The 13,700-nt window shown below is 47.4% G+C and overlaps 1 protein-coding gene across 2 annotated transcripts in view; it reads left to right on the plus strand.

The window, feature by feature from the left end:
* Positions 1-13,700, plus strand: part of dcn (decorin) — a 65,759-nt gene that overhangs the window by 15,927 nt on the left and 36,132 nt on the right. For both annotated transcript variants that reach the window (XM_048607630.1, XM_048607631.1), the window contains exon 2: positions 1,582-1,791. In XM_048607630.1, coding sequence (XP_048463587.1) covers positions 1,608-1,791 — 184 coding nt within the window. In that variant the 5' untranslated portion in view covers positions 1,582-1,607. The remainder of the gene's footprint in view (positions 1-1,581; positions 1,792-13,700) is intronic.

The raw sequence follows: 13,700 nt of genomic DNA on the forward strand, positions 1-13,700 counted from the left end.
CCTGCTCCAGTTTTAGAATAATGTACCAGACTAATGACTATTTGACAAAACTTACATATGATTAGGAGTTCTGAATGAAGGTGCTTAAATAGATAGTCACTGATTCAGTAATGATTTCTAATGTTATACTTTCTTTCTAATTATATGTCCCATTTCACAAACATCTTCTTTCAAAATAACATTTCTTCTGCATTAATCAAAAGCTTGCATGTTGAAAGAATTATGTCAGTTCATTTGAGACATTAACTAGATATATTGCCCATTATTATATTTGGAACTTATTGTTATTACCATTGAAGGAAAATATTCCCGTCTGTAAACAGGCGATGTCTGAAAGGGATTTTCTATTGTGGGCAATTATGTCATTGTGACACGCCCTGTGGCAAATTCCCCAATATGTGTCCACTTCCCTCACAAGATATTCCAGGCAGATACTCAGCGTTGGTGTTGCATCACAGAGTCACATCCATCTCCAGCAGAAAACTGCCCTCCTGCTGGACGTGGTGCACTCACATTAATGATCATTATGGTGTCTAAGGACCCAGCAGGCCCAACTCTCTCCGCCTGCCGAACCCCAGAGCAGGTCTGCTGCAGCCAGTGGTTTGGTGTGAAGGTAAAGTCACCAGAGCCCCAGAGAACCACAGGGCTGCTCTCTCATTGGAAAATCAACTAGTGGTGAGTTTAACCTGAGGGTCACCTCAGGTGACAGGCCAGATCAAGAAGCCTGGGCCTTCATGGTCGACATAGGAATTGAACCCACACTGTTGGCATCACTGTATATCACAGACCAGCCATCCAGCCAACTGAGCTAACCAGCAGGAGTTGAGCCAGCAGCTTGTCGGTTCAAATCGCACTCCAGAGACTGAAGGGTATATGTTGAGGCTAAAACTCTGCAGCAGTATGGAGGGATTATCTTACTCAAGTTCAGGTGAGATGTTGAACTGGGTCTTCTTAGCTCTCTCTCATGGGTACCCCAAGGCAGTCTTCAAAGAAGAGTGGGGTGTCCTGGCCATTGTTCACCCCTCAAGCATTATCATCTTATTATCTTATTATGTGTGGGAGCTTGCTGCACACCCATAAGGACTTCATTGGCTGTAAAATACTTTGAGTTACCTGAGCTGGACCTGATGAAGGAGCAGTGCTTCAGAAGCTCGTGATTTCAAATAAACCTGCTGGACTATAACCTGATATGGTGTGACTTCTGACTTTGTCCAACCCAGTCCAACATCAGCACCTCCACACCAGAAATGGGGAGGAAGGTGTCTCCATTGATGGATGACAAAGCTTTGACTCATTTACATGCAAGTTCCCAGGGCTGCATTGAATTGCCTTGTCCTTTGAACAACAGGGTATGATGTAGTTACTGTAGTGGCATGCATTAAAGGGAATGCTAGTTAACTATGTGAGAGAGAAAGAAAGAGAAGGATGTGTTGATGGGGTTAGATAACATGGGTGGGAGGAGGCTTGTGTGGAGCATTAACACCAGCCTGGACCAGGTGGACCAAATGGCCTGTTTCTGTGCTGGAAATTCTATCAAATCCTATGTGTTGTAACCACTGTGGTCCTTTTGTTTCCTCCTAGGTTGATACTGTGCTACTTGTGCAACCATGCGTGTGTTCATCTCGCTGGCATTCCTGATAGCAGCCTCCTGGGCTAAGCCATTTCGTCAGGCACAGTTCCTTGACTTTATGATGGAGGATGAAGGATCTGGTTTATTCCCCGATAATGAAATGCCCGTGTGCCCCTTTGGGTGCCAGTGCCACCTCCGAGTGGTGCAGTGTTCTGACTTAGGTAAGCCATTATCATCCTCAAACTGCTTCACCTGTGGGGCTGGCCACTGTCTATTGGAACCTGTTGTCTTCACATTGAAAACAAAATGTTAAATTCTCATCCCTATTTTCATAACTCTATGGTAACTTTCTCCAGTCCTCCTGGTTTTCTTCACTCCTCTTATTTTGGCCTTGTGAGCTTTAATTGCTCTACCTTTGGTGGCTCTGCCTCCAGTTGCTTAGGCCCTAAGCTGTGAAATTCACTCTCAACCTCTCCGCCTCTTGTCTCCTTTCTGTAAAATCTGCCTCTTAGACTAGGATTTCAATCATTTGGCCCGATAGCTCGGCTTTTCTTGTTAACACTCCTGACAAGTTCCTGGGGATGACTGATTGCCTTTTGGTCTGGCAGCCTGCTCTTGTTTGAAATGATGGATGGTTCTGATAGAATGAATTAGCAGAAACCATTCCAATGACAGGAGGGTTCCATAACCATTCTAAATCTAAATGACCGTTGTTATCACTAGAATACTCTCCCACCGAGTTTTGCCTGTCCAGCTCCAGTCTTTAAACATGAGCCCTGAACTGAGCCATCTCCTATTAGCCTTCCTGCAGTTCAAAGGTGGAGAATAGATTTGATCTCCCTCCGTCTCACTTCTTGGGAACAGATTTAATGTTTCAGGCAAGAGATATGTGGTGGGTTGAAGGTGGGGGTGATGCAGGGGGGAAGTGAGGAGAGAATGTTTCTTTCTCCCAGCGAATGGTAAAGGCCTGAACTTCGTTGCCTGGGGAGACACTGAAAGCAGAGATGGTGAAACGCAGAGAGTTTGAGGGCGAACGCCTTTTTGTGGCCTGTCAGCACATAAGTAGCAAAACATCCAGGCATTTTACAAGAGGGTTGATACAGTGCAAGTGGGGAGCTGCATTAGATGCTGCAGTTTGTAATACTCGGTACTCACATTCCTGTCATTTTGCAATAATTTGCTACAAAGTCTATTCTGATGAGTGTCATCCAACAGCGACAGGGTATCACTAGGTCAATGTCCTCATGAGGCATCAGAGCTTTCTGCAAGGTGGGGCTCTCTGGTTCAGCACAGGCATCCTTGTTTGATTCATCTTGTTTTCATAGAATCATTGAATCCCTACAGTGTGGAAGCAGGCCACGAGCCCATCGATTGCACACCGACCCCCCGAAGAATTTCCCACCCAGACCCACACCCCTACCCTATCCCTGTAATCCTGCATTTCCCATGGCCAATCCACCTAGCCTGCCCATTCCTGGGCACTATGGGTAATTTAGCATGGCCAATCCACCTCAACTACACACCTTTGTTTATTCAGATCCTGAACAGCCTTGACAAGGCGGATTTGGAAAGGCTGTTCCTTCTTGTGGCTGAGTTCCCAGAACATAGGGCTCACCCATTCAGGATAGAGATAAGGAGATGCTTTTTCTCTGAGGGTTTTGTGACTTTGGAACTCTCTGCCTCACAGCGGGCTGGAGAAGGGGCCCTTGAACAGTTTTAAGACCACAGTGGATAGATTCTTGTCAGGCCGAGGAATCAAAGATGATTGGGTAAATGGGAATGAGGAATTTGAAACACAAATGGGTCAGCCATGATCTTATTGAATGGCAGAGCAGGTGGAGGGGCTAAATGGCCTACTCCTGCTATTACTTGCAATGATAGATCCCATAGAAGCATGATATGTAATAATTACTTGAGGGTCCATAGCCAGGGGAGATCACTTTGAGGTTATATGCAGAAGAAACAAAGGGGAAATTAGGAGTTTTTTTTTAAACACTAATCACTGTTAAGACCTGGAATGCTCCTGTTATTATATGACAGTGACTTGTAAATCTGGCTTAATGATATCGACTGCAATTCTTGATTTCCCCATTCCTTCTTCCTATTGCAGTGTACACAATAGGTTTGTCAGCAAATGTGTAGCCAGTGGAATATAAAGGGACAGCTGGGGCAACATCTCAATGAATTTGGCTGAGAGACAGGACAGAGAAAGTAATGGTGAATGGTTTTTCTTGTTCTGCTGAAAGGTGCTCCCAGCTGTCAGTATTTTCCTGATTTTTCTCAGGGATGCTCAGACGGGTGTACAGCCATTATCACTTCAAGATTTGCTGATGAGACAATTCTAGAAAGCATTGCGAACTGTGAGGAGACCAGAGATAGACTTCAGGAGAATATAGAAAAGTTCATGGAAAAGGTGTATAGATGAAATTTGTTGTAGAGGAGTGTGATGTGATTCATTCTGGGGGAAGTAATATAAAATGAAGGGTAGAAATCTAAAGCTGGTGTAGGAGCAGAGGAACTTGCTGGGTATATGGGCACAAATTGTTGAAGATGGCAGGGCAGGTTGAGAAAGTGGTTCATAGAACAAATGAGATCCTGGACTTTCAATGTAGACACCACAGAGTAGAAAAGCAAGGAAGTTATAGTGACCCTTCATAAATGAAGTTCAACATCAGCTGGAGTACTGCATTCAATTCCGACCATCACACTAAGCGAAGGGCTTAGAGAGAGGGAACTGAAAGGTTTTCCAAGAATGGTTGCAGGGATGAGAAACTTCAGTCCTGTGGAAAGGTTGGAGAAGTTGGGGGTATTCTCCTCACAGAACTCCTTACGGATCAAGAGTTACCAGATGACACCATTTTAAAATGAATGGCAAAAGAAAACAAAGAGGACATGAAGGAAAAGTACATTTCTGTGCAGCAAGTGGCTAGGATTTGTAATGCATAGGTGGAGAATATGACAGAGGTAGTTTCAATTAGTGCCTTTAAAAGAAAAATGGATAATTAAACAAATGGAAAGAATGTACGGGGCCCATGGGGCAAGGGCAGGGGAGGAGTGGCTGACTTGTTTTTGCAGAGAGCTGGCATGAATTTAACGAACTGAATGGCCTCCTGCTGTGCTGTGATGAATCTATAATTCCAGTTGCTTCGAACTGGGGAGCTCTGTGGTTCTATCTTTAAGCTTGGGCAAGTACTTAAGATGCCAATGCTTTGAGTCGTAATCCCATGATCTTTCAAACTTTGCTTTTCTGACAACTGGTTTTTGCATTCCTTGTGTGCTCCACCAAGCATCAAATTGTGAATGAATAGCAAGTATTATTTATCCAGGGAGGGACAAAAGACCGCGGCCTACTCCTCAGCCGCTACCATCTTTGGAGCAGAAACCAGCTGATGTCCCAGCGCTGCAGTTGGTGCTCAGGCTGGATCCACAAGCTCCATGCTTGGTGACGTGTGACCTTAGATTGGTGTTAGCCAGATAGTGAAGCTTAAAGGGGCTCTCAAAGCAGCTAAGGGATCCGTCCTCCATCAGTTCACCGGGATAGGATTGCCACTCTGTGGGATCAGCTGCAGCTCTGTCAGACCTGGCAGTATTTGTCCTGCATAGAAGATAGGAGCAGGACTAGGGCCATTCAGCCCTTCAAGCTGGCTCTGCCATTCAATATGATCATGGCTGATCATCCAACTCAGCCCCCTAATCCTGCTTCCACTCTATACCCTTTTACCCCTTTAATCCTAAGGATGTATCTAACTTGTTGTGGAAAACATTCAATTTTTTGGCCTCAACCGCTTTCTGTGGCAGAGAATTCCACAGGCTCCCCACCCTCTGGGTGAGGAGACTTCTCCTCATCTCAGTCATAAATGGTCTACCCTGTATCATTAAACTGTGATCCCTGGGTTCCGGACTCCCTAGTCATTGGAAACATCCTTTTTGCATTCACACTGTCTGGTCCTGTTAGAATTTTATAGGTTTCTATGAGATTCTTCCAAAGTTCAGTGAATGTAGACATAACCGATCCAGTCTCTCTTGCCGTCCCAGGAATCGGTCTAACAGAACTTTCTTGCACTCTCTCCGTAGTCAGAACATCCTTCCTGACAAAGGGAGACCAAAACTGTACACAACACTCCAGGTGTGGGCTTACCAAGGCCCAGTAAATTGCAGTAAGTCATTCCTGTTCCTCCCACCAGTGCCACTCTGCCAGTGCCAATGCTGTTGTCCTCTGCCATTCCAGGTGCTATCATAGAAACATAGAAAATAGGTGCGGGAGTAGGCCATTCAGCCCTGCGAGTATACACCACCATTCAAAATGGTCATGGCTGATCACGCAATTTCAGTATCCCATTCTCACTTTCTCTCCACACCCCTTGATCCCTTTAGCATTGTGGGCCACACTCAGCTCCCTCTTGAATCCACAATGAGATGGCACAGACTGAAGTTGGCCTCTCAAAGACCACAACTGCTCAAGGATGCCCTGTAAGGCCATCTGCAGTCTCTTGTCATGAGAGCTGGCAACCTTCCACAGCTGGGTTTAGCCACTGGGGTTTCAGTGCACAGGGAAAGGGAACCAAGGGAATACACAAGGCTAAAGTGTTCATTTTTGTTTACACATGGGGAATGCGTTTTTGGATCAAGGTGTTACAGGGGAGTTATCGCTGGAGGCTTTTATTGCACCAATCGGGCTCCCAGTGGAATGGCAAGGTGAGGGATAGTGAATGGAAGTTCTCGAGTGGGATGTGGATTCTATAGGAATCCTGGACACTTTGCTCCATGCCGCCTCCTCTCCCCCGCTCCTCCTGAGGATGCCTTCTGATTCTGGGTGCCAGTAGCTGTGCCCACCTGTTACGAAGGATATAACAGAACTATCATAGCCTTGGCCAATGATGGCAGTGTGCTGGAAGATTGCTCTGAGCAGGTCTGGACAATAGAAGTGTTGCTTCAGCATTGGCAATGATTCCTGATGTCTGCTTTGACTCTTGTTATTTTCCTGATGTTCTTACAGGCTCAGCTGACTGCTGGGATTCCAGGGGGTGTTGGGGGTAATCAGCCATGTGTCTTAGCATGCCTAAAGATGGCAGGAAGAGCAGGTTACCTCAGACTCAAAATGCCGTGGCTGCCTCCAGGATAGGGGGCACTGGCTGACGTGGACTCAGTCCTTCCCCTTACAATGATTGTACCTTTCCCTGTTGTTGTATGGAGATGGCAGAGCAGTGTGGGTGTGTGTGGGTGTGTGCGTATGTGTGTGCATGTGTGTGGGTGCACGTGTGTGTGTGGGTGCACATGCATGTGTATCCGCGTGTGCGCATGTGCATGTGTGCATGTGTGTGGGTGTGCATGTGTGTGCGTACGCGTGTGTGAGTCACTGGACCTGCTTAGTTCAAGTACATAATGGTAAAGCCAGTTAAAAGTTAATTGTGTTGGTAGTCTTTCTGGGCGCTGGCAGCGCCATCCTCACACCAAGTGAGGCTCAAGCGTGGATTGAAAGACGTGGCAGTATTCATTGACCACTTCCTTATGTCAACTCAGCTGGGTCTATAGAGCCCAACTTCACAGCTGCAAAAACAGTCTCGACATAACAAAACCCTTCCTAACACTCTCAAGCCTCATCGGCATTGAGCACATCTCAGTAACAGAGAACATTCCTTGAATATCTTCTTTTCTTTTAGTACAATGTGGGTTTTAAGGAATTCAAGGTCCTTGATGTATAGAGCATGCTTTGTTTTATTTCTGGGAACAGTAATGTGCAGGGCATGATTGTGGATCAAGTCCATGCGAGAACAAAAAATAAATTAGTCCACAATTATAAAGTTGTGATCGTTGGTTTTCTGAAAAAGATAATTGGCCTGAGTAAATTAAAACAGGGTGATATATCCTGAAGAGGTCATCCAAAGGAAAGATTTACATATATCATGTTCCTGAAGTGTCGCAAAGTGTTTCACAGACAATGACGTGCAGTCACTGTTGGAATGTAGGATGATAGAAGTGTGCAGCGCAAAATGAGGCCACTCGGCCAATCGGCTGCCAAACTATACTTCCAATGAGTGTGCTACGGAGATGTCGTAGCGTTGTCCCCCAGCTATCCACAACAGAGAATGGGAGAGTTAAATTCAGGCTCAGAGAGCACCAGCTTGGGGGTGGTTGAGAAGAGGTAGGGGTGTATAGAGGGTCAGAGAATGGCCAGCAGATTTGGTAGGGTGGATAAGGGGTTGGGGAGATTGGGTTGGGGAGGTTGCGAGGAGAGGTTGGGATGGGAAGAAGGCCGCACTTGGAGGGTGGAAAAGGTTTTGAGGGGTGTTGAGAGTGCAGGGCACATTGGGTTAAGGGTGAATGGGGTGTATGTGTGGGAGGGGTGCTGTGATGGGCTGGAGGGAAGGTGAAGGAGATTGTGGAGGGGGAATGAGGCCCACTTTGTGTCAATATAAAACAGAAAAGGCTTGAAAAGCTTACCAGCTCTGTCAGCAGCTGTGGAGAGAGAAACAGAGTTCATGTTTCAGGTTGATGACCGATCATTGGAACAGTGACATGAACAAATGCTGTGGAGAATCCTGGTTGAAAGCAGCAGAGTGACCAGATGAGGCCAAGCTAAATTAACACAAATAAAAATTACTGGACAAACTCAGCAGGTCTGGCAGCATCTGTGGAGAGAACGCAGAATTAACATTTCAGGTCCAGTGACCCTTCTTCAGAACTGCTAAATTAACGAAGCTAAATTAAATTATTTTTATCCTTTCCTTGTCCAGGTCCTAGAAGAAATTCTGGGATCCTCCCTATCGCAACCCCATCCCCCACATCAATATCCCCCTGCTTTTCCTAAGCACTTGGCTTATTCATGTAATGATCTACTCCATGCCCCAACTCCTGTTCCCCACCCACTGGCTGTGAGTTTGTTCCCAATTAGCCAAAAGGTCCACTTCAGATAATAATATGTTCAATCAATCTACTGGGCCTTGTTTCCAACTGAACTCCTGATTGTGTTGTCCACCTTGGTCCTCCAACTCACCATTCAAATCCTTATGTAGAGATGAGGTGTGAAGGCTCAGTGAGGGCGCTTGAGAGTTACAAGTTAGCCAGGAAAGACCTAAAGAGAGAGCTAAGAAGAGCCAGGAGGGGACATGAGAAGTCTTTAGCAGGTAGGATCAAGGAAAACCCTAAAGCTTTCTATAGGTATGTCAGGAATAAAAGAATGACTAGAGTAAGATTGGGGCCGGTCAAGGACAGTAGTGGGAAGTTGTGCGTGGAGTCCGAAGAGATAGGAGAGGTGCTAAATGAATATTTTTCGTCAGTATTCACGCAGGAAAAAGACAATGTAGTCGAGGAGAATACTGAGATACAGGCTATTAGACTAGACGGTATTGAGGTTCATAAGGAGGAGGTGTTAGCAATTCTGGAAGGTGTGAAAATAGATAAGTCCCCTGGGCCGGATGGGATTTATCCTAGGATTCTCTGGGAAGCTAGAGAGGAGATTGCAGAGCCTTTGGCTTTGATCTTTATGTCGTCATTGTCTTCAGGAATAGTGCCAGAAGACTGGAGACTAGCAAATGTTGTCCCCTTGTTCAAGAAGGGGAGTAGAGACAACCCTGGTAATTATAGACCAGTGAGCCTTACTTCGGTTGTGGGTAAAGTGTTGGAAAGGATTATAAGAGAGAGGATTTATAATCATCTAGAAAGGAATAATTTGATTAGGGATAGTCAACACGGTTTTGTGAAGGGTAGGTCGTGCCTCACAAACCTTATTGAGTTGTTCGAGAAGGTGACCAAACAGGTGGATGAGGGTAAAGCGGTTGATGTGGTGTATTTGGATTTCAGTAAAGCGTTTGATAAGGTTCCCCATGGTAGGCTATTGCAGAAAATACGGAGGCATGGGATTGAGGGTGATTTAGCGGTTTGGATCAGAAATTGGCTAGCTGTAAGAAGACAGAGGGTGGTGGTTGATGGGAAATGTTCATCCTGGAGTTCAGTTACTAGTGGTGTACCTCAAGGATCTGTTTTGGGGCCACTGCTGTTTGTCATTTTTATAAATGACCTGGATGAGGGCGTAGAAGGATGGGTTAGTAAATTTGCGGATGACACCAAAGTCGGTGGAGTTGTGGATAGTGCAGAAGGATGTTGTAGGTTACAGAGGGACATAGATAAGCTGCAGAGCTGGGCTGAGAGGTGGCAAATGGAGTTTAATGCGGAAAAGTGTGAGGTGATTCACTTTGGAAGGAGTAACAGGAATACAGAGTACTGGGCTAATGGTAAGATTCTTGGTAGTTTGGATGAGCAGAAAGATCTCGGTGTCCATGTGCATAGATCACTGAAAGTTGCCACCCAGGTTGATAGCGTTGTTAAGAAGGCGTACAGTGTGTTAGGTTTTATTGGTAGAGGGATTGAGTTTCGGAGCCATGAGGTCATGTTGCAGCTGTACAAAACTCTGGTGCGGCCGCACTTGGAGTATTGCGTACAGTTCTGGTTACCGCATTATAGGAAGGATGTGGAAGCATTGGAAAGGGTGCAGAGGAGATTTACCAGGATGTTGCCTGGTATGGAGGGAAGGTCTTATGAGGAAAGGCTGAGGGTTTTGAGGCTGTTTTCATTAGAGAGAAGAAGGTTAAGAGGTGACTTGATAGAGACATACAAGATCATCAGAGGATTAGATAGGCTGGACAGTGGGAGCCTTTTTCCTCGGATGGTGATGGCTAGCACGAGGGGACATAGCTTTAAGTTGAGGGGTGATAGATATAGGACAGATGTCAGAGGTAGGTTCTTTACTCAGAGAGTAGTAAGGGCGTGGAATGCCCTGCCTGCAAAAATAGTGGACTCGCCCACTTTAAGGGCATTTAAATGGTCATTGGATAAACATATGGATGATAATGGAATAGTTTAGGTTAGATGGGCTTCAGATTGGTTTCACAGGTCGGCGCAACATCGAGGGCCAAAGGGCCTGTACTGCGCTGTAATGTTCTATGTTCTATGTTCTATGTTCTCTCACCCTTCATGTATTAGATTTAATGGACCTTAATGCTGCAAACATCCAAAAGATACGGCAAAGATTTGAGTGCCAAGTGCATGTGGGCATATCAATCAAGAAGAGCTTGTTGCAAATAACCACGTCAACGTGAAGTGCAGAATAATGCTCGTTTGGTTCTTGAGTACAAATCATTAATCTCTCATTCAAAAGTGAGGCTGAAAAATTGGAGTGTGGAAATTGATGGCAGCAATCAATCTGGCAAATGGTTTAAGAACTAATCCAAATGGAGTCTTGCTGCTCTCGTTCCATTACTTCATTCAGGCTAAAATATCAGATGTGCAGAAAATTTGTTTGCCTCCCAGCACTCATTTCATTGCTTTCTGATGTTCTTTTGGCACATCATTTTGGTGAGAATGCATTCACCAGAACTCTTGGACAAAGGCCCCTCATTTCTGGATCTTTACACTTTCTAAGTAAGTCCTTTCCAAGACGATGATGTGATATTTTCTTGTGCTCGTTGCTGTGAAGGATGTGACAAAGTGGAAAAAGAAATTTTCCTCGTTGAAATTACCCAATGAAAACATTAATTGCGCTCAGGGCAGTACAGCCAGATGGAGAGTATAGCTTTCCCCATCCTGACAACCAATGGATCTCAGACGCAAATTCAGAGGACACTCTGCATGATCAGACCACCATAAACTTTTTTCCAATTCCTGAGAGCAGCCTCCTCTTGAGATTGTCAATTGGTAACAGAAATTAGGAACAGTTCTCTTGTGATGTGGGACGTGCATCCACTAAGAACTGGATTGAAAGTTTCCAAAGACCTTTCACCGATAGAACAGAACAGCTTTCATCTTATTTTTTTGAACGTCTTCACTTAAAACAGTAGAGTCCTTCACAGCACAGCTCCGCCCACAGCCTCCACAGCCAGCACCTCCAGAGGAGACAGCAGCACCCAGCCCTGCCGAGTCTTCACCATCCCCCCAGACCTACCCCTTACTGAGGACGAACGGTCAGTCCTCAGTAAAGGGCTCACCTTTGTCCCCCTCCACCCACAGATCAACGAATACCGCTCACGCTTGGACATAGAGCAGTTTTTCCGCCGCCTCCGCCTCCACGCTTACTTCTTCAACCGTGAGCCTAACCCTCCCTCTACTGACCCCTTCTCCCGCCTCCAACACACCCCCTCCTCCTGGACACCACCCCAAGGCCTGCTACCCTCCCTCGACCTCTTCATCTCCAACTGCCGTCGAGACATCAATCGCCTCAACCTCTCCACTCCTCTCACCCACTCCAACCTCTCCCCCGCAGAACATGCAGCCCTCCGCTCCCTCCGCTCCAATCCCAACTTCACCATAAAACCCGCGGACAAGGGAGGCGCAGTTGTAGTATGGCGCACTGACCTCTACATCGCCGAGGCCGGACGCCAACTCTCCGACACCTCCTCCTACCGCCCCCTTGATCATGACCCCACCCCTGAGCACCAAACCATCATCTCGCAAGCCATCCACAACCTCATCACCTCAGGTGACCTCCCACCCACGGCCTCCAACCTCATCGTTCCCCAACCTCGCACTGCCCGCTTCTATCTCCTTCCCAAAATCCACAAACCTGAATGCCCTGGTCGACCCATTGTCTCCACCTGCTCCTGCCCCACCGAACTGATCTCCAACTATCTAGACTCCATTTTCTCCCCCTTGGTCCAGGAACTCCCTACCTATGTCCGTGACACCACCCACGCCCTCCACCTCCTCCAGAACTTCCAATTCCCCGGTCCCCAACACCTCATCTTTACCATGGACGTCCAGTCCCTCTACACCTGCATTCCCCATGCAGATGGCCTTAAGGCCCTCCGCTTCTTCCTGTCCCGCAGGCCCGATCAGTCCCCCTCCACTGATACCCTCATCCGCTTAGCCGAACTCGTCCTCACACTCAACAACTTCTCTTTCAATTCCTCCCACTTCCTACAGACAAAGGGGGTAGCCATGGGTACCCGCATGGGCCCAAGCTACGCCTGCCTCTTTGTAGGTTACGTGGAACAATCCCTCTTCCGTACCTACACCGGCCCTAAACCCCACCTCTTCCTCCGTTACATTGATGACCGTATCGGCGCCGCCCCGTGCTCCCACGAGGAGCTCGAACAGTTCATACACTTCACCAACACCTTCCACCCCAACCTTAAGTTTACCTGGACCATCTCTAACACCTCTCTCCCCTTCCTGGACCTCTCTGTCTCCATATCGGGCAACCACCTAGAAACCGATATTCATTTCAAGCCCACCGACTCCCACAGCTACCTAGAATACTCCTCCTCCCACCCACCTTCCTGCAAAAATGCTCTACCCTATTCCCAATTCCTTCGCCTCCGCCGCATCTGCTCCCAGGATGAGGCATTCCACTCCCGTACATCTCAGTTGTCCTCGTTTTTCAAGGACCGTAACTTCCCCTCCTCGGTGGTCGAGAACGCCCTCAACCGTGTCTCCCACATCTCCCGCACCTCATCCCTCACACCCCGTCCACACAATAAAAACCAAAAAAGAATCCCCCTCGTCCTCACGTACCACCCCACCAACCTCCGGATCCAACGCATCATCCTCCGACACTTCCGCCATCTGCAATCCGACCCCACCACCAAAGACATCTTTCCCTCCCCACCCTTATCTGCTTTCCGGAGGGACAACTCTCTCCGTGACTCCCTTGTCCACTCCACACTCCCCTCCAGCTCCACCACACCCGGCAGTTTTCCCTGCAACCGCAGGAAGTGCTACACCTGCCCCCATACCTCCTCCCTCACCCCCATCCCAGGCCCCAAGAAGACTTTCCACATCAAGCAGATGTTCACCTGCACATCTGCCAATGTGGTATACTGCATCCGCTGTACCCGGTGTGGCTTCCTCTACATCGGGGAAACCAAGCGGAGACTCGGGGACCGCTTTGCAGAACACCTACGCTCGGTTCGCAACAAACAACTGCACCTCCCAGTCGCGAACCATTTCAACTCCCCCTCCCATTCCTCAGACGACATGTCCATCCTGGGCCTCCTGCAGTGCCACAACGATGCCACCCGAAGGTTGCAGGAACAGCAACTCATATTCCGCTTGGGAACCCTGCAGCCCAATGGTATCAATGTGGATTTCACAAGTTTCAAAATCTCCCCTCCCCCCACCGCATCCCAAAACCAGTCCA

The sequence above is a fragment of the Rhincodon typus genome, chromosome 18 (assembly GCF_021869965.1).
Source record: "Rhincodon typus isolate 14 chromosome 18, sRhiTyp1.1, whole genome shotgun sequence".
Classification (NCBI taxonomy): Eukaryota; Metazoa; Chordata; class Chondrichthyes; order Orectolobiformes; family Rhincodontidae; genus Rhincodon; species Rhincodon typus.